The sequence below is a fragment of the Capsicum annuum genome, chromosome 12, assembly GCF_002878395.1.
Source record: "Capsicum annuum cultivar UCD-10X-F1 chromosome 12, UCD10Xv1.1, whole genome shotgun sequence".
Classification (NCBI taxonomy): domain Eukaryota; kingdom Viridiplantae; phylum Streptophyta; class Magnoliopsida; order Solanales; family Solanaceae; genus Capsicum; species Capsicum annuum.
Genome location: NC_061122.1, coordinates 225,385,439 through 225,404,890, shown reverse-complemented (window position 1 = coordinate 225,404,890; position 19,452 = coordinate 225,385,439). Strand labels below are relative to the sequence as shown.

At 35.7% G+C, this 19,452-nt stretch overlaps 1 protein-coding gene across 3 annotated transcripts; it reads right to left on the bottom strand.

Moving 5' to 3' along the window:
* Positions 1–608: 608 nt before the first annotated feature.
* On the bottom strand, positions 609–13,042 carry LOC107850950 (thioredoxin-related transmembrane protein 2). 3 transcript variants are annotated; one of them, XR_007048473.1, is made up of 12 exons: positions 12,752–13,037; positions 9,913–9,957; positions 9,324–9,380; positions 7,888–7,957; positions 5,870–5,911; positions 5,644–5,717; positions 4,097–4,167; positions 3,899–3,981; positions 3,673–3,782; positions 1,772–1,834; positions 1,276–1,415; positions 609–1,172 (listed from the first exon to the last, which is right to left on the bottom strand). XR_007048473.1 is itself a non-coding variant. In XM_016695810.2 (11 exons), the coding sequence occupies exons 1-10, from the start codon at positions 12,947–12,949 to the stop codon at positions 1,772–1,774; spliced, it is 813 nt and encodes a 270-aa protein (XP_016551296.2). In that variant the 5' UTR covers positions 12,950–13,042; the 3' UTR covers positions 609–1,172. The 3 variants fall into 3 exon arrangements, 2 of the variants coding, with proteins under 2 accessions (XP_016551296.2, XP_016551295.2); XM_016695810.2 differs by lacking the exon at positions 1,276–1,415 and having other exon boundaries at positions 12,752–13,042; XM_016695809.2 differs by lacking the exons at positions 609–1,172; positions 1,276–1,415; positions 1,772–1,834 and adding an exon at positions 2,777–3,446.
* Positions 13,043–19,452: the final 6,410 nt, after the last annotated feature.

Genomic DNA, 19,452 nt, shown 5'->3' with positions numbered 1-19,452 from the left:
GCAAGGTTCAGGAGAAGGCCAGACCACAAATGTATGCCTAATTCTCACTAGCATAACTATTTTCTTTGGTTTTACAAGTTAAAAGAGTTCTAATGGCAAAACTCCAACACAATATGCTGAGCTTTCACATTTAGGGATCGTTTGGTAGAGCGTATAAAAATAATGCAAAATATGATGGTAATGCTTGTATTTTTCTTATGCAATGTTTGGTTTGATGTATTAAAATAACATGAATTAAATAATTTCTAATTTTTTTTATTTATTTTTTTACAAAAATTACCTTCTAAATATATGTTGGAAAGGATGCAGAAATTCTTTTGAGGATAATAGTGTCTTTAATTATGTTAATGCATGCATTGAATCCATTATATTGCTAATACTACAGATGTTCAAGTATTTAGTAATACACATCTCAATACACAACAAGCATTAGTTATACATAGGGTGAAAGTATACCAAACAAGATATTAGTAGTACACATTAAACTAATGCATGCATTAACTTTTCAATACACTCTACCAAATGACCCCTTAAACTTCCCATCTTTCCATTTTTATTACTACATCCTATACTAGCCAAATGAAAATAAATCCAATCCAATCCAACAATTTGAACCAAACAAAGAATTAATTGGAACAATCCAAACACAGGTTACATCTCATTCGCCATAAACCACAATGTTTTCCTTGTGGTCACAAGACACAATTTGAACTACAATGTTACAATAATGACTGCAGCAAAGTAGGTCCTATCTTCCCCTTTTAGCTATGTAAGAGAAAGAAATGAAAAAGACAATTTCCTTACAAGCAGTCCCCTCAATTTGACAAAAAGGGGTTGCTTGGATGATAAGTACCTCTCACTTACAAACCTAAGGTTGTGAGTTCGAGTCACCAAGGAGCAAAAAGGATGTGAGCTCCTAGGGAGGGTAAAAAAGATTTAAAAGAAATCCCCTCAATTTCATGTCTTGGGGAAAAACAAATTCATATCGCTGATCCAGCACCCTTAACATGTTTGCCTCTAGTTTTGACAGGAAGTGTGAGGAAACAAAAGCGATTAGCATCTTCAGAAACCGAATGAATGAGAATGAATATAACATCTCCTTCTATTGGGGTCGGAAGAACAAACGCCCAGACGAAGCAAAAGGGAGGTATTAAATACCTTTCATGTTTGACCTGCAGGAATGTTCCAATGCATTTGTTTGGGTTATTAACTAAACCTTCATGTTACAAGAATTAAAATCAGAATAAACTTGAAGCTAACATAAGTAATTCCAACCGCAATGCAGTAATTGCCCTTGTGGTGAGGCCCTTCCCCGGACACCGCGCATAGCGGCAGCTTTAGTGCACCGGGCTGCCCTAAAGGCAATTAACGATGTATGCAGAGTGTGTATGCTAACAAACGGTAGTTTCACCGCCCTGTGAATTGTTGTTCCAAGACCCACGCATGTCAAACAGCACAAGAAACAAGGAATCAACTAATTCATTTGTCTGTGGGGTAAAATGCAACAAAACGGGGAAAGTTCCTACATTTAATGAAAATATAGGTCTACAACATTTCAAGCGAAAAATTGTTCCACGGGTTTAAGGAAAATTATAAGAGGACTAGAACTAACTAAAGAATCCAAGAAAACATGATGTGCAACAGTGAGTTTAGAAGGTTATGTGAATGAACACACGTAGTAAAGAAAAACACATATACAGTGATGGAAGGCACATAAGCTAGGTATTGAAAGTACTTTAAAGGTGCTCAAGCAATTACAGGTCACCATTACCTATTTTCCATTTACATAATCCAGAAGTCTTTTGTCAAGCTCAAAACGCCCACAAAGAAGTTTCTGCAACAAAGGACTTGCAAATGTCATCAACACAGAATTCCATTGTTTAGAAACAACAGACAACTGAAATCTCAAGAATGACGAGATACAACTGATTCTAAGATGCCAATTTCAAGTACCTATATTTGCACTAAGGAAGCAATAAGGTATTGCTAAGTATGTTTTTTCAGGATAAATATAGTACCGACAGCAAGTGCCAGAAGGTAGCCATCGAAAGCATGAAGCATGATTTTGGTTGTGATTGGACTTCTAGAATAATTTATTAAAAGTCAAAGGGAATAATGAAGTCATGTTTTCAAAGGTGTCTGAGATTCACAACATCCTCTATTCAGTGAACTAAGATATCATAGATATTCTGTACTTAGTAGAATATTTACTTGCCTGCTAGGAGTAGGGTATAATTATTTTAACATATCGTCGCAGAAAAATATTTCTTCTTTTCTTTTTAGCATGGTAAGTTTTTATCTCCGCCTGTGTGAGCTTTGCTCACATTGCTGGTCCGAAACCCAGATAAAGAAGGAGGGCAGCAGTAGGCTGGCAGTCAGCCTAACTTTGCCAACTCATGATGAATTTTCATAATACAATAAAGTACGTTTTTCTTAATTGCTGTGGGAAAAATAGTTGGAACAGACTATAAAGTAGCCCAAACCTTCTGTCTTCACTACCACACGATGAGTTTGTGATCACATGATAACGAGGAGAATGGGCCTCTACCAAACTTTGTTATTACTACTTTGTCCCTACAACTTTAAACTCTTCGACAATAATAGATGAAGAATTCAACAAGCTACTCGAATTTTAGCATTAGCACACAAGTACCGTACCTAAAATCCTATATATATTTTGGTGTAAGTATCCTTTTGGTATATGTATACGGTCCCCCACCACCACCACCACCACACACACACACACAAAAATATTAATAAAATTATTTGCCTTATCAAAAAAAAAATCCTATATATAGAAAGTAGTTCATGTGGACTGTTATTTAACCAAATTAAATAAGAAGTTTTTTTTTTTTGGATAACAGTGGTTTCCGGGTCAGCTTTCACGCACCTCAACTAAAGCCATGGAATACCTGTCCCACCAGTAACAAATACCGGATAACTCTGTCCACCAAGGCTAGGACATATGAGAAGAATCACCTAGTGTTTTTTTCCTCCGCTGGTTCACAACTCACTTCATTGATCACTAGGCCACACCCTTGGGTGCTTATTCTTTTATTGCAAAATTAAATAGTTCAAACTTGATGTAAGAAAAAAAACTAGTAAATATTTAGAAGATATGACAATGCGAAACATCCTAAAACGAAAAATGTATAATTGGAAGTGCAGACTGTTTTGCTGGTTCAAGCAGAACTACAACCATTTCATCTTTTTGAGCTATTATTTGCCTAGCAAAAGAGGAAATTCAAAAATAGTCTTCAACCGGGAAAATCTATTTTCAGAACTCTGCTTTTTAATAGATAAACATATGACAGATGGCTCAGGCCTCCGGTGTTGTAGTTTCATTAGGCAGAAAATTTCTGCTTTCATTAGACAGAAGGATTTGAGGGTTCGTAATGTGAATTATTCCCTAACTGGTCGTTGTTAAAGGATGAAAAAATCTGAATCTACAAAAAAAATAATGAGGTCAACCATTAAGCATTGTGCAAAAATATAATGGTGAAACATAAAAGGTGAATACTTCAACTATATGGAACAGAGAAAAGCACAAAATGAAAGCAAGCAGTTTAAATATGCAACAGGATAGGTTAATTCGCTTAGGGGAACAGAAAGGGGATGCAGGGGAAGAGGCAGGCAGACACGACACCTGCACCTTGTGGTGGCAGAGAATACCTTTGTAATGGTAGGACCAAAAACATACGGCTCAGAATCAAACTCTGGAAAGCGTGCAACCTCTGTAGCATTCTCAAACAGAATGTACACTGGAAGTTGGTTCAAGCTTCCTAGATTAGATGTCCCAATGAACCAGTCAAACAAAACAAGATTAGGACTTCACACCACAAAATCAACAAATCCAGTTCACATAATGAATGTACCAGTAGAATAAATAATAACATACCAAAAGGAATGCCAAATTTTTCTGCAGCATTAGGGAAGAGTCCAAGATCAACTGTCCCGAATGATAAATTTGCATTTGAGTATCTGTTCAGGAAAACATATAAAAAACTTGCATTTCCAACTACAAAGAAAGGCTCTCAAAGAATTCAAATTTGGGTGAAGAAATGATGATAATTTCAAAATGGAGCATCACACTCACGTTATTGAAAGTTCTGGAAAAAAGGAACTTGTGCATACGCAAGCCGATGTGGAGAAAGCGCGAAATTCGACCTGCCAAAGGTGACTATCCGTAAAGTATAAGAAGGAACAGAAATACAGAGATTATAGACAAAAATAGAGAGGCCATTTTCATGTCATCTCCATTTTCTTTTTGCCACATGACACACAGAGAGTGGGATTAGATCCTCCTTATTTCTTCTATTGAAACATTCTAATCAAGCAGCATATTACTCTATTTAGCATTGTCTACTCATTCAATAATTGCAATTTAAAGGAATTTAACTAAATTCCCCAGTTTTACTTCTGTGCCAGATAAATGGAAAAAAGGGAGGATTTAAATTGGCAAAAGAGGATGAGGTACTGTTGAGTCCCACAGCGTCTCACTTAGAAATGAGATGTCTCTTTATAGGGTCTTGGCTTCTTGACAATCCTTCCCATAAGCTAGATTTTGGGATTAAGTTAAACCCGAGGTTCATATAACATGGTATCAAAGCCAAGCTCATTCCAATCATAATTTACTCGATTTTAGGCCCCCTATCTTATATTGTCTACACCCCCATATTTCCAGTCCTAAGTGTGTGGGATGTTGAGTCCCATATAGGCTAATTTGGGGATGGGAGGTCTCTCTTTATATGGTTTTCGGCAATTCTCCCCACATGCACTAGCTTCGGAATTGAGTAAGGGCCAAGGTCCATTTAACAAGTATCACAAGAATAATGTTAACAATGACTAAGTGCTGACCACATTGTGGAGCCAAACAAATTTAAATGTTTTTCCCGCTCAACTACTCAAGGATTACAGGATAGCCCAGTGCTTGTATAACACACTTAATAACACTTTTACCATCTCAAAAGGAAGAAAAAACTTATATAGCAGACAGGATCAGCTGCAACAACAACAACAACAACAACAACCACATACCCAGTATATTCACACCAAGTGGGGTCTGGAGAAGGTAAGTGTATGCAGTCCATACTCCATGCCACTACCTCAGAGGTGAGATAGAGATTGTCTCTGACAGACCCCCGGCTCAAGATAAAACAGTCTAGAAAAGAAATAGTAAAGGGACAAGAAATAATAGGAATTACCACACTAAATAATAACATAAACAAGACTCACCAAGTAATACGACAAATGATCACACACAGAACTAATACTAGTACTATAGTTACAGGCACGGGTAACAAAACAAAGACCTCCTACCTACTAACAGTGACACATCTTCCTACTATCCTTCTACCCTAATCCACCTCCTCCACACCTTTTTATCTAGGGTCATGTCCTTGACAAGCTGAAGCAAACAGGATAAGCTGGATGAACATATATGTGTTGGATTTTCAAAACAAGGTTTTTGTAAGTTTCTGCTTGCACAATACAGCTCAAGAGTATTTCCCAAATGGCTAAATCTCCTAAGGATTCACCACAATCACCATAGCTAAAAACATGTATGTTATTTAATCTTCGGGGGGGCAGAAGACCCACAACACTAAGTAGAAAATACAGATAAAGAAACTGCAGAGAATCAACCAGCCAAAATCGTGATGTATTCCCTTCAGTAAGCAAGCTCTCCAACTGCAATGGTGTCAAGTGATTAGAAGAACCTGGCATTTACATTTACACCAGTTAGCCTTTAATTTTATTTTTACAACTCACTCTATGTACCTTATGCACAGAAAACTATAAGAAACAAATGTACCCTCACAAGAAGCTTTTCTAAGTAAGGTAAACCAAACAACAGGAGCAGCAAGAGTACCTAGTCCTTCATATGGAGGCTGTTGAGCTATAATGTGTATAACTGCAAGGGAAACACCGATACAACGACTGCATTAGATAAAATCATCAAATAAACGACATTCTCAAATAAGGGTAAGAATGAAATTGCAAAAGGCTGAGAAAGACATTACGTCATCCATCTCTAAGTTGCACGGACTCTTCACTTTCGATACCACACCCATGTCGGATTTTCCAAAAATACACTATAAGAATAAGGGGGACATTCAGAGTTGCAATAACTATAGGGGGATTAAGTTATTGAGTCACTCTATGAAGATCTGGGAGAGAGCGGTCGAGGTGAGGCTGAGACGGATAGTGTCTATTTCGAAAAACCAGTTTGGATTTATGCCCGGCCGCTCGACGACGGAGGCAATCCACCTGGTGCGGAGGTTGGTGGAGCAGTATAGGGAGCGGAAGAAGGATCTGCACATGGTGTTTATCGATCTGGAGAAGGCATACGACAAAGTCCCCAGGGAGGTGCTTTGGAGATGCTTGGAGGTGAGTGGAGTACCGCTGGCATATACCAGAGTAATTAAGGATATGTATGATGGAGCGAAAACCCAGGTGAGGACGGCGGGAGGAGACTCAGAGCATTTCACTGTCCTGACAGGATTGCACCAGGGATCTACTCTTAGTCCCTTTTTGTTTGCGTTGGTAATGGATGTGTTGATGCGGCGCATTCAAGGGGAGGTGCCGTGGTGTATGCTTTTTGTAGACGATGTAGTTCTGATAGATGAGACTCGAGGGGGTGTGAATGACAAATTAGAGGTGTGGAGGCAAACTCTTGAGTCTAAAGGGTTCAGGGTGAGCAGAAGCAAGACAGAGTATGTGGAATGCAAGTTTAATGACGTGAGGCGGGAGAATGAGGTAGTAGTGAAGCTGGAAGCACAGGAGGTATGTAAGAGGGATAAGTTTAAGTATCTTGGGTCCGTGATCCAGAGTAACGGTGAGATTGACGAGGATGTCTCACATCGTATTGGGGCGGGATGACTGAAGTGGAAACTCGCGTCGGGGGTGTTGTGTGATAAGAAGGTGCCGCCCAAGCTTAAAGGCAAATTCTACAGGGTGGTAGTCCGTCCGGCCTTGTTGTATGGAGCGGAGTGTTGGCCAGTTAAGAACTCCCACATCCAGAAAATGAAGGTGGCAGAAATGCGGATGTTGCGCTGGATATGTGGACTGACTAGAGGGGATAGAGTTCGGAATGAGACTATCCGGGAGAAGGTTGGTGTGACTTCAGTGGAGTGCAAGATGCGGGAAGCACGATTGAGATGGTTCGGACACGTGAAGAGGAGGGGCATGGATGCCCCGGTCCGTAGGTGCGAGAGGCTAGCGTTGGATGGTTTTAGGCGGGGTAGGGGTAGGCCGAAGAAGTACTGGGGCGAGGTGATTAGGCGGGACATGGAACAGTTACAGCTCACCGAGGACATGACCCTAGATAGGAAGGTCTGGAGGGCGCGAATTTCGGCAGAGGATTAGGGCCAGTTTGGGTCGCTAGTATAGGGAATTACTTGGTGGGGGTTTTATTCCTGTTATGATTCCGTCTTCCGTGTTCCATGTTTTATTACGAATCTGTGTGCTTTCCGTTGCTTTCCTCTGTTTTATATTACTTATGGGTGCCGTATTTATGTTATGTAATCTGCTTCTGTGTTTTACTATGTGTTTGTGTGGTATCTCGTGTCTTGAGCCGGGGGTCTATCGGAAACAGCCTTTCTACTTCATCAGAGGTAGAGGTATGGACTGCGTACATCTTACCCCCCCAGACCCCACTAGGTGGGAATACACTGGGTTTGTTGTTGTTGTTGTACACTACCTTTGGCGAATCCGACACACACGTGTTGACCATTTTGAAGAGTCCTAGCAACATAGATCCATCTAATAAATAGATTTCATGTAGTGCTTATTCATGCATCACATTATGACAATCATAGTGCTTTTGAACATCCCTATCAAGTTTCAGAGCTAGCATTATCATAAACTGCAAACAAGAGTAGAACCCACCTAAAAATGCCAATGCATACCAGAGAGACAGGTGATAATCCAAAACTAACGCGATGGCAGTAAGGAAAATCTGAAAATAAGCAATTTTGTGTTAAATATTACAATGGTAAATAATGGGAATTCAGCAGAAAAAATACTGTAGATGGTAATGAAATTTGAAACCAGATTTCCCATATTAAATTTGATGCTCAAGTATGCGCAATGAAGAAGCAGAAATTTGTGAAACGTCGGGATGAACGCTAATTACAGTAGTTATTTCCTAATAAGAAATTTCTCTCTGCTTGCTAATATCATACTAACTGAATGCCACACAGTAGCTATTCTGCTAATCCCACAGAGTTGTTTTTCTTCTTTCTTTTGTATAAGCATAATGTAGTATCAAAGGGGACCAACATAGATTGAATACACCACTTTCACCATGTTCATTCTTAGTCCTTAGAATTCCTTTTTCAATCTAGTACCACTAAGACCAGTATGGAAAAGTCTGCAATGTTTTTTTCCCAATCATGGGGAAATTCTGAAATGCTATGACTTAAAAGTACCATAAGTTGATTCAAGCTTATCTTTCCATTATAAGTTACAAACTATCATTGCTCAAATATCAATAGAATTATCATGCAATCAGAAAATAATAATAATAAATTACAAACTCCCATTAGTCACTGTAGCACTAGTCCTATGTTTATGGAAGCTCTTTTTTATAGTTTCTCTTTCAAGTAACTGCTGATACATAACTTCTTTTTATTCCTAAAGGTATAATGCAGAAAAGAAACCCACAACAATTAATGCCTTTCACAACATTAAGGTATTAAATGGTTGCTATAGTTTCCAATTTAACTGCAATCTCGTTTATTTATTTTACTATTCCTTTTTTTTGTGGTGGTGGATGGGAGGGGGGGAGGGGAGTAACTGCTGCAATCCTCTCTGTTGCGCAGACAAAATTATCTGCATTTCTATGAGAAAATTCCCATTATCCTATTTAGTTGTACTAGGAGATTTCAGAAATTCACATGATATAGACTAATCTAAAGTGCACACAGATTTTTCAGCTCTTCTATTGGACATTGATTTACTTATTTACTGAAAATAGACTTCAATTTTTTTTATTCAAGGCTGAAGATGAATATCATGTTTAGAAACTAAATAGAAATAGACTAATCATCAGTTTTTGAGTTAAAATGATCTAAAAATGGTGTCACTTTACAAGGTCTCACACAAAGAAGACTCTAGTCGACTTTCTACACAATAACTAGGGAAAACAAAATGAGATAGGGGAAGTATTACTGGCTTTTTTGGTAATTTACGGATTTTGCAAATCAGAGACAACTACATGTCTACATCCACTTATCCACAACCATATTAATTATACATCATGATGAAGAGGGCAGAATTATGCGAGGATTGAGGATGAAGGGCATAAAAATATCAGATATAACCTTAGCAAACAACAAAATATCTTGAATGAATGATTCCCAGCTTTCTGTCCTTACAATCTGTCGTGCAAAGTAAACAACAATGTCAAATCAACAAGTATAGATCTCTCCTTTTAAAGATAACAATTTAGGCATCAACAATAGAAATTTCAGGGGCTGAACAGCAAATATAAAGCAATTGAACAGTTATACGAGTTCGTTCATTTGGATAAGGAAAAGTTAACCTTTCTTTAATGCATCCAACAACAACAGCAACAACAATATACCCAGTGTACTCCCACAAAATGAGGTTTGGGGAGGGTAAAGTGTATGCAGTCCATACCACTACCACATACGAAGTAACGAGGCCGTTTCCGATGGACCTCCGACTCAAGACAAATAACAGTATAAGGTGATACTTATACATATCAACGGATAAACTCCAAACTGAGAAGTCTAACTGTGATCTCCCATAAGTGAAAAAACATGTATATTACATAAGCCTTGGGACGAGTGAGGAATGAGCAAAAACATGAAGAGACTTAAAAAAAAAAAAAAAGAAGCAAGGTGCATATGCTACATCTCTATTGGAAAAGGTCTGCTAAATATTTACCTTCACAATAGTCAAGACACAGTATGCAACAAACACTTGAATCTCCTGTCAACGAAACAGCAAATCGTGAATGAGACTATAATGACAGTACAAACAGGGACAGAATTTCAATCAAGTATATTGCCAGCTTGTTTACATGGTTGTTACAAACCCTTTCAGAATGTATACTACCGTATTGTACTCTACTATTTCGATAAGTACCATATTTGGATAGATTGTATTGTTTTTTGTTGTTTCATCATGCCAGATGAGAAAAATAAAGGTAACAGAGCTATCATACTAGTCACAACATAAAAGGACCCTTTTCAGCGTTACATAACAACAGCATTAACAATATGATATAAATGGTCAAAGCACACCTAAACAATCAATTTTTTGCGAGTTTCACACTCCAACTATTAGTTGTTCCCTTTTCCTATTTAAACTATCACCAGCTATTCCATTTTTCTACCTTAACTGTCACCATCTATGTATTAAAATACACGTAGCTGAGGAGATGATGATAGTTCACGTAGGAAGAGAAGCTACCATGAGACAAAAGATCTTCTTTCATACGAGATTCGATTCAGAGCTCTTATATACCAAGGTTCGATATTGAAATAATTTCAGAACAATGGTTAGTTAGTCTAATCAGCTTCGATGTGTGTTTTAATACATAGATGGTGATGGTACATTTAGTAGAAGAGTAGTTGATAGTTAGGGTGTGAAATTCGATGTGTGTTTTAATACATGGATGGTGATGGCACATTTAGGAAGAGTAGCTGACCGTTAAGGTGTGAAATTTGTGGAAAAAGTGAAAGTCCCTTGTATTTTTGACTATTAACTCAAAATTTAATCAACAATTAAAGCAAACATCATATTTAGAGCGAAGTATGATGGTTTTTCAACAATTAAAACATACCTAAAGTATCATGGTTTTCAAGTTCCACACCTAAACTAACATGTGTGTGAGTTTCCTAACTGCTCACCAACTATTTATCTAAACACACCTCAACTATCAATTGTTCCTGATTCCTACTTGAAGTATCATCAACTATTTATCAAAACATACCTCAACTATCAATAGTTCCTGGTTCCTATGTGAACTAGCACCAACTATTTATCAAAACACACCCCAACTAAAAATATTTCCCATTTTCTACCTGAAGTATCACCAATTATTTATCAAAACACACCTCTACTATCAATTGTGCATGTTTCCTACTTGAACTATCAATTGTTCTTGTTTCGTAACCTAAACTTCAGGTAGGAAAATGGAAACGATGATAATTCAGGTGTATTTTGATAAATAATTGGTAATAGTACAGGTAGGAAACTCGCACACCAAATAATTCAGCTATGAAACTCGAAAAATTGAGATACTTTAGACGTGTTTTTTACCATTAACTCCTTTATTTAAACTAACAAGCACAATACAATACGTAACAACCATTCCAAACAATTTCATTCTCATCAAGCCACTATATCTATCAACAGTGGCAGACCGGAGATTTAGGGGACGTGGGTGCTCGAAAAGTTCACACACACATATTGATGCCCAAAGCTTTAAGTTTCTGCCTAGAAACTAAAGCACTCAGGTATCTTCTTATAACTAGCCTGCGTCGGATTTAATGAGTGTCAGAGCATAAAAAAATAGTCTATAGGTCCGTCCCTGTCTATCAATATAGCTACACATACAAAAACACTTATTTACAAAAAGGTTAAGAGTTAATGGCCAAAAACACAGCTAAACTATTTTGTTTTTCGAATTTCACACCTGAACTATCATGTGTCCCATATTTCAGGTAGAAAAAGTAAACAATTGATAGTTGAAGTGTGCTTTGACAAAAAAACTTATACACTTAATAGCTCAGATATGAAACTCAATAAATCAGATACTTTAGGTGTGTTTTTGCCATTAACTCTTGTATTTAAACTAACAAATACAATTCAATACGTAACAACCATCCCAAACGAATTCACTATTCAATACGTAACAACCATCCCAAACGAATTCACTATTCAATACGTAACAACCATCCCAAACGAATTCACTCTCATCAAGCCATTATATCTATCAATATAGCTACACAAACAAAAACACTTATTTACAAAAGAGTTAATGGTAAAAAACACCACTAAACTATTTAGTTTTTTGAATTTCATACCTAAACTATCATGTGTCCCATATTTCAGGTAGAAAAAGTAAACGATTGAACGTTGAAGTGTGCTTTGACCAAAAAACTCATACACCTAATAGTTTACAAAAGAGTTAATGGTCAAAAACACCGCTAAACTATTTTGTTTGTCGATCCGGTGTCCCATATTTTAGGTAGAGAAAGTAAACAATTGATAATTGAAGTGTGCTTTGACAAAAAAACTCATACACCTAATAGATTACAAAAGAGTTAATGGCCAAAAACACCGCCAAGCTATTTTGTTTTTCAAATTTCATACCTTAACTATTTTGTTTTTCATACCTAGACTATTTTGTTTTTCAAATTTCATACCTGAACTATCCGGTATCCCATATTTCAGTTAGAAAAAGTAAACAATTGATAGTTGAAGTGCGCTTTAACAAAAAAACACATATACCTAATAGTTCAGATATGAAACTCAATAAATCAAATACTTTAAGTGTATTTTTTTGCCTTTAACTCTTGTATTTAAACTAAACTATTTTGTTTTTTCGAATTTCACACCTGAACTATCAGGTGTCCATTATTTCAGGTAGAAAAAGTAAACAATTGATATTTGAAGTATTCTTTGACAAAAAAACTCATACACCTAGAGTTCAGATACGAAAAACACTTCACTCATTACAAAAAAGCGATACTCAAGCAGGAGAAACGGTGATTACTCGTTTAAGCAGGAAGGAATTGCGAGCCGGAGATAGAATTTGGAAAGCGGAGATACGAACGGGGATATATGTGAAGAAAACGAGCAAGTGAAACAGATAATAAGGCTCCGAAATCATCAAATTCAACCATCTAACTCGATCGTAAGAGTTTTCCTGATCTCGTTCAACATACCATCCGCCATTGCTCTTCTTCGCCATAGCTTTTGGATTATGCTAAACTGGATCGCAAGAGTTTTGTGAGTTTTGCGAAGTGCTAAGGAGAATTTTTCATTTGAATGAATACTCAACTGAGGTTTATAAATGACCCGATTTTGATTTGAACTTGACCCGGTTTAAGTGAGAGTTATTTGCATTTTTGCACCCTTAAATGTATGTAACTTTTTTATTTGCACCCATGTTGTTTTGTCTTTTGTGATTACACCCCTAACATTTTATTTATTTGCAAAATTATACAAAACGCGAAGTACATTAAAATTCGATTAAATTAATAAAAAAGTTGGACCCCTTGAATGTACGCAACTTTTTTTATTTGCACCCATGTTGATTTATCTCTTGTGATTAAACCCCTAACATATTTTATTTTATTGCAAAATTATACAAAACGTGAAGTACTAAGAAAAAAAGTTGGACCCTTGAATGTATGCAACTTTTTTTATTTGCACCCATGTTGTTTTATCTTTTGTGATTAAACTCCTAACATATTTTATTTTTTGCAAAATTATACAAAACGTGAAGTATATTGGATCAAGCTTATAAAATTCGATTAAATTAAGAGAAAAGTTGGACCCTTGAATGTATGCAACTTTTCAATTTGCACCCATGTTGTTTTATCTTTTGTGATTAACCCCGTAACATATTTTATTTATTTGCAAAATTATATAAAACGTGAAATATATTTGGTCAAACTTCTAAATTTGACTAAATTAAGAAAAAAAAAGTTGTTTTCTGCATGAGAATAGGTGATTTTTATTCGAAAGATTCGATATTATATTTTAATTACAGTATTTGTATATTATATTCTGTATATCAATGAAATCAAGTATTTTTTATGTTTGTATTATGTATTCGTTGATACACTTATATTTATTAATAAAAGTACAATTGATACCCGGGACAGTTATATAAACAGGTTACTACAAATGGTAATTTTTGAAAATTTGGCTAGTGAGGCCTAATTGGGGTTATTTTCTGAAATTGCCATTTAAAGTTAGGAATAACTACAGGTTTTAACAAACACAAACACCTAATTAACCCACCCATCATAAGTTTCAATTAATTACAATTTATAATCTCTCTCGTTCTCTTCCTCTCTCCCATTCTCACTTGCTTGCTCCTCCTCTCCCTCTCCCTCCCTCCCCCCCTCCCCATTTCTCTCGATAGATTTAAAAATCAAATAAAGATTTGCATTTTCTATTTGTTGATATCACGTTTATACAATTGCATTCGTGATATGAATTGTATTTTTTGAAATAATTTGAATCATCCAAATATAAATGATAGATTAGTATACAATTGTATTCATTGGTACACTTGGTTTTACGCCTTTGGTTAGTTACCATTTCATATCAAATACAATTAATTGTATACCGTAGATACAATTGATATTCATCTATAGAGTAGGCTACATATTGTAATTTGTAAAAACATTGCTACCGCGGCCCATTTTATATTTTAGTGTAGCTATTTCTAAAAGTTGCCCTAAAATTTATGTTTGTAATATTTTTTAACTTTTTTTTCTTGCCATTTACTTGTTTTAACCGCATGTGCCTCACACGTGTAACAGTTAATAATCTAAAATTAAATGATTTTTTCTATTTTAATGATTTTTAATGAAATGTAAAGTTCAAATCACTTTTCAAAGATTTTTCACACTTTAATATAATAATATAAGTATAAACATATATTTTAATTTAAGCATATATATATATTATCAGCAGAAGTTTCAAGTGGTTGATGGATTTGTGTTTGACATATAGTACCGCTTTCCCTTGCTACCAGAGGCTAAGAGAAACACATTAATTTGAACCATATTTGTGATATAATTATTTTTTTATATTTAAAATCTTTCCTTGTTTTTAAAGTCAAATCTTTACAAAATCATTGATTAAATTCTTATTACATACTTAAAACTTTTAAAAATTTGGAACTTCTTCAATTTTTCTTATTCTAACGCTTTTAGATTTATTTCTAGATTTTTTAAATTTTCTTAAAATCAAATTTGGTTGATTTGGATTTCTTAGACTAATGAAAAAACACCGATTGTCATTAATTATGATGACTTCTAATAAGGAAAGATTTGACCATAAATATATTTAATTAATTTTCAACTATAAATTAGAAAAAATAGTGAAAAGACGATTTTGTCTAAAGTAAAGACTTTCAATTACGGACAAAAAGTTTAAATTACATTTCTAAGGCCCTTGACACTTTTAATATATTATAGATTATAGATATATATAGAGAGATTAAACAAAAATAAAATTAAACTCATTTTTTCGCCAATAATTTCATACCTAACTATCCAATATTGTTTTCTTAACCTATTTAAACTACCATTGTCTTTATATTAGACACGCCTCGACGTTGAATTGAGAAACTATTTGTTTCAATCAATAACAAACGCGTGTAGGCCGCAATATTACCTATTCATGAAGCAGGTCGAGAATGTGTGTGATTGAAGTTCAAGATACATTTCATTCGAGAAACACGTAGCTTGAAATGTGACAAAGTACACATAATTTTACATGAAGATTGTAACACCCTGCATTTCGGACGAGAACGAAAATCGTCATTTCCTTCACGTAGAGGTTCCAAAAGCCATAAATACAATGCAAGTTTAGTGTGTTAATAAATTATGTAGTGTGGAAACCTATTTGAGCATGAATTGAGATCATAGAGGTCCCCAAGCTCAAGGACAAGTTGAAAGTTTTCCTATTGTTCGAATTTTAGTGAGCGTTGAAACTTAGGTCAATTACAATAGACCATTACTCTATGTATATATTAAATTAGACTGCCTACTATATATCAAATGAAAGGTATTCGAATTATCTTTCCAATGATACCAATTTCGCAAAAATCTGACACCTGAGGAAGAAGTTATGGCTTTGCAAAGTGGAGTATGTCGTGCAGCATAAGGTGTTCGACGCACACCCTAACTTATGCCATAAGGTGTGCGACACACAACCTAATGTGTGCGATAAAGAGTGCGCCGCACAACCTATATTATGCGATAAGGTGTGCGTCGCATATATTATTACTCAAGTGACTTAAACACTCCATTTTGGGGGCAAAATGGTCCTTTTCCCACCCTTATTTAGCCATAAACACGAAACTCAGTTCCCAAATACCCCAAAATACACCTTCATTCATCAAAATTGCTTAGTAACTCTATTTAGAGTTTTAAAATAAATACCCAAGCAACTCAAGATTCAACCATGAGTTTTTGAAACTAATTGCATATTTGGAATCCCCAGAACGTAGGCTTCAAGAAGCACCTATCATCTTCACATATAGAGGTACGTGGGGTTATCTTAAAAATCTCATGGGCTTAAAAATTCATGTTTTAAAAATGGGGGTTTTGAAATTATGAATATAATCTCGTTTTAAATATTTTATGATATTGATTTGGTCTTTAGGCCTATTCCTGAAGTGGTTTGATATATGATATATGTATATGCATGTATTTCGAAAAGATGTTAACTTGAGAGCATGAATTATAAGAAATCCCTCTCTTTATTTGATCTCGTTTTAAATTCTCATATGATGTGAAATGTTTGAAATCATCTTGACAAGCGTGACATGAAATATTTTGAAAATGGTCATGGTTTTGACTTGCAATGAGAGGGTTGTTATGTTGAAATATGATGAATATAATGGTTGCATGAAAGAATGATGTGATATTGATGGCTTGCAAGTCGGGTATGACAATACCCTACAGAATAAGATATGTGATTAAATTAAATGGAGCTTGATGCATTGATTTTACATGAGATAGGTGGATGCCCGAAGAAGGCGTTTGAGTGTAAGGGCTCATCGCTAGAAACCATGTTTGCTGACATGGGGATTTGGTACCAGGCTAAGTGATCTTGTGTACTTGACTTTATGTCATTCCCAAATTGGGACTATAGTTAGGAGCCCAGGCTAAGTGATCTTTGGTATTACTATATTTTATTGGGTCGAGACACCCTGCTGTGTGATCTTGTGTGTCTTCCCTTCACTTATACTCTAATCTCGGCGGCAACCGAGGTTTGACAGTTGGTGTAAATGTTATATATGTAGGGTATTCCACCTAGCTCAATTGCATTACATTGTTGTTGAAAACTATTACATTATGCCCATGTGTTTTCAAATGATTTGATATGAAACTGCTTTATAATGGCTCTCACCTATATTTGGAAAAAAATATTATATTTTATTTTTTTGATTTCTCTGCATACCAGTACTTTTGTATTGACCCCCTTCCCTCCCAGGTTTGGAGGCACAATTTAGGGGTTCAGATAACCAATAGATCTCTTCCGACAGATTTACAGAATCAAGTGATGAGCCTTCTATATTTCGGAAGGCCTGATGTCTGTCAGTTCATTTATCATTTAGTAGTTTTGGGTCTACTGGGGTCCTTGTCTCAGTTTATCAGACAGTAATTTGTTTCAGTCATGTATTGGAGATTTCACAGACGGTTGTTCAGATGTCGATAGATGTTGTGGGACATTGTTTTCCCTTTGTTGATTTCATTTGATTTATGACCATTTTTTTCGTAATATTGTGTATCTTCCGCATATCTTATTATCATATAAATTATGTGCATGATTACCAGATAGATAGGGGTGTTTCAGGCCTTCATAGTTTGGAATGCTCGTCACGGCCAGGGCCTCGGTTTGGGTCGTGACAAACTTGGTATCAAAGCACGGTTCATGGTCCCAGGGTGTCTGCGAAATTGCATCGGGTAGAGTCTTATTTATGGGTGTGTAGTGTGCCACACTTATAAGTAGGAGGCTACTAGGCGTTTAGGAATGTCTCCTTTTCTTCATGTTCTAGTTCGTGCAATAGAGTTAGAATGTTCCTCTTTCATACTCTAATTCATACTATGGTGTCGCCCATACGAAAGTAAAAAAAGTCATCCCAAATTCTTTCCTTACTCTAATTTCGTCAGATATGTCTCATAATTGAGGTGATTCAAGTGCAGAAGTTTAGAATCTAAATGGTATGGTCCTTTCTGATTGAACCATATAAGAGTTAAAATTTGTGCAAGGACTTGAGAAGAGTCCGTTAGTGCTTCAATGTGTATTGATTCCGATGTAAACATTGATCTTGATGGAATCTTGCTTTTCAGCTTGAGGTATTAATTGCATTTAGTCCCCTTCAAATTTATGTTACAAATGTCTTGCTTAAGGGGGGATGATGTGTAGTAGAATGTTGGAACTGTATTTCCACCCGAATAGTAGTATGCATTAAAGTGTTGTTGTCATGACCTATTAGTAGTGAAATTAGACCAAGAAGTTGGTGATATAAAGTCACAAAGTTAGAAGTCAAAGCGAGGGTGACTTTTGTGTAAATGAATATTTTAGTTAAATAACCGATGTTCGAGAATGATTTACCCCCTTATGATGATAGACTAATGTGGTAACTAGTAGCATGTGTGGATGGTATGGTAGTCCGTGGAGAAAGTGTTTAACTCCAATTTTATTTATACAGAGTAAGATGTATATTCTTAGTTCATTGGATATTGCATATTAAATTTCTATCTCATGTAATCTTGTCATCAAGGTGTTGTTGAAAAAAATAAAGTCTAGTGAAGCCGTGTGGGGCTCTTTCGATTCACTAGCATAGTTGACTTGTCATTCATCTCATTTTCTTGTTCAAAATACAAAATCAAAGTCTAGTGAAGCCGTGTGAGGCCTATTTCGATTCACTAGCAACTTGTTGTCCAACTTGCTGTTCTTGTGTTGGTTTAATATATATATAGCTGAATCTGTTTGTATGAGATTGAGTTGGTAAAGAGGTGATTCGTCCTTGTGTGTTAGTTTAGTAGAAGGTAGAGAAGGAGTTGTTAGTTAGGGTGATTTGTCGGTTGCTTGAAGTGTGAAAATGGCTATATTAGCCAGTAAGTTGTAAGTATAGACTCATGGTTGTTTGTGGAATTTGAAGGTAGTCTAAATGTATGTTTGGGTAAGTAAGTATGAGGTGAGAAATTCGTATAAGTAGAAAAGATTGTATGGGGTTATTATATAAGATTAAGGTTGATCATGTCTATTATGTAACTTTACCCCTTGACCTTCTTTTCGTTGGTAATTGTAAACTAGTACTACTTGTGAGAAGGTATGTAGTGATTTTTGAGGCGTTTGTATAGTATGTCCTAAATTTTATGGACTAGCATATTATGTTGCATTTTTCAGTAGTGATAGATGATTGGTACAAGACTATATGCTTGAATTTAATGTAGAATGTGGTGGTAAAAATAGTGGCATGAGATTAATGATGTATGTTTTGTGGAAAAAAATTAGTAGGCTTGATGTGTTAAAATAGTACGTGCTAATGAATTATGATAAGGAAGACCGTAAGGTCAAGATCAATTATTTGTTATTTGGAAGTTCTAGTGTACTAGTGTTTGTTGATGTCTATTTCATGGTATCCAAGTGAGAATCATGCGTAAGGTTGGGTTGTAAAATCATGTTTAGCACTAGACATTAAGTTTTGAACAATTG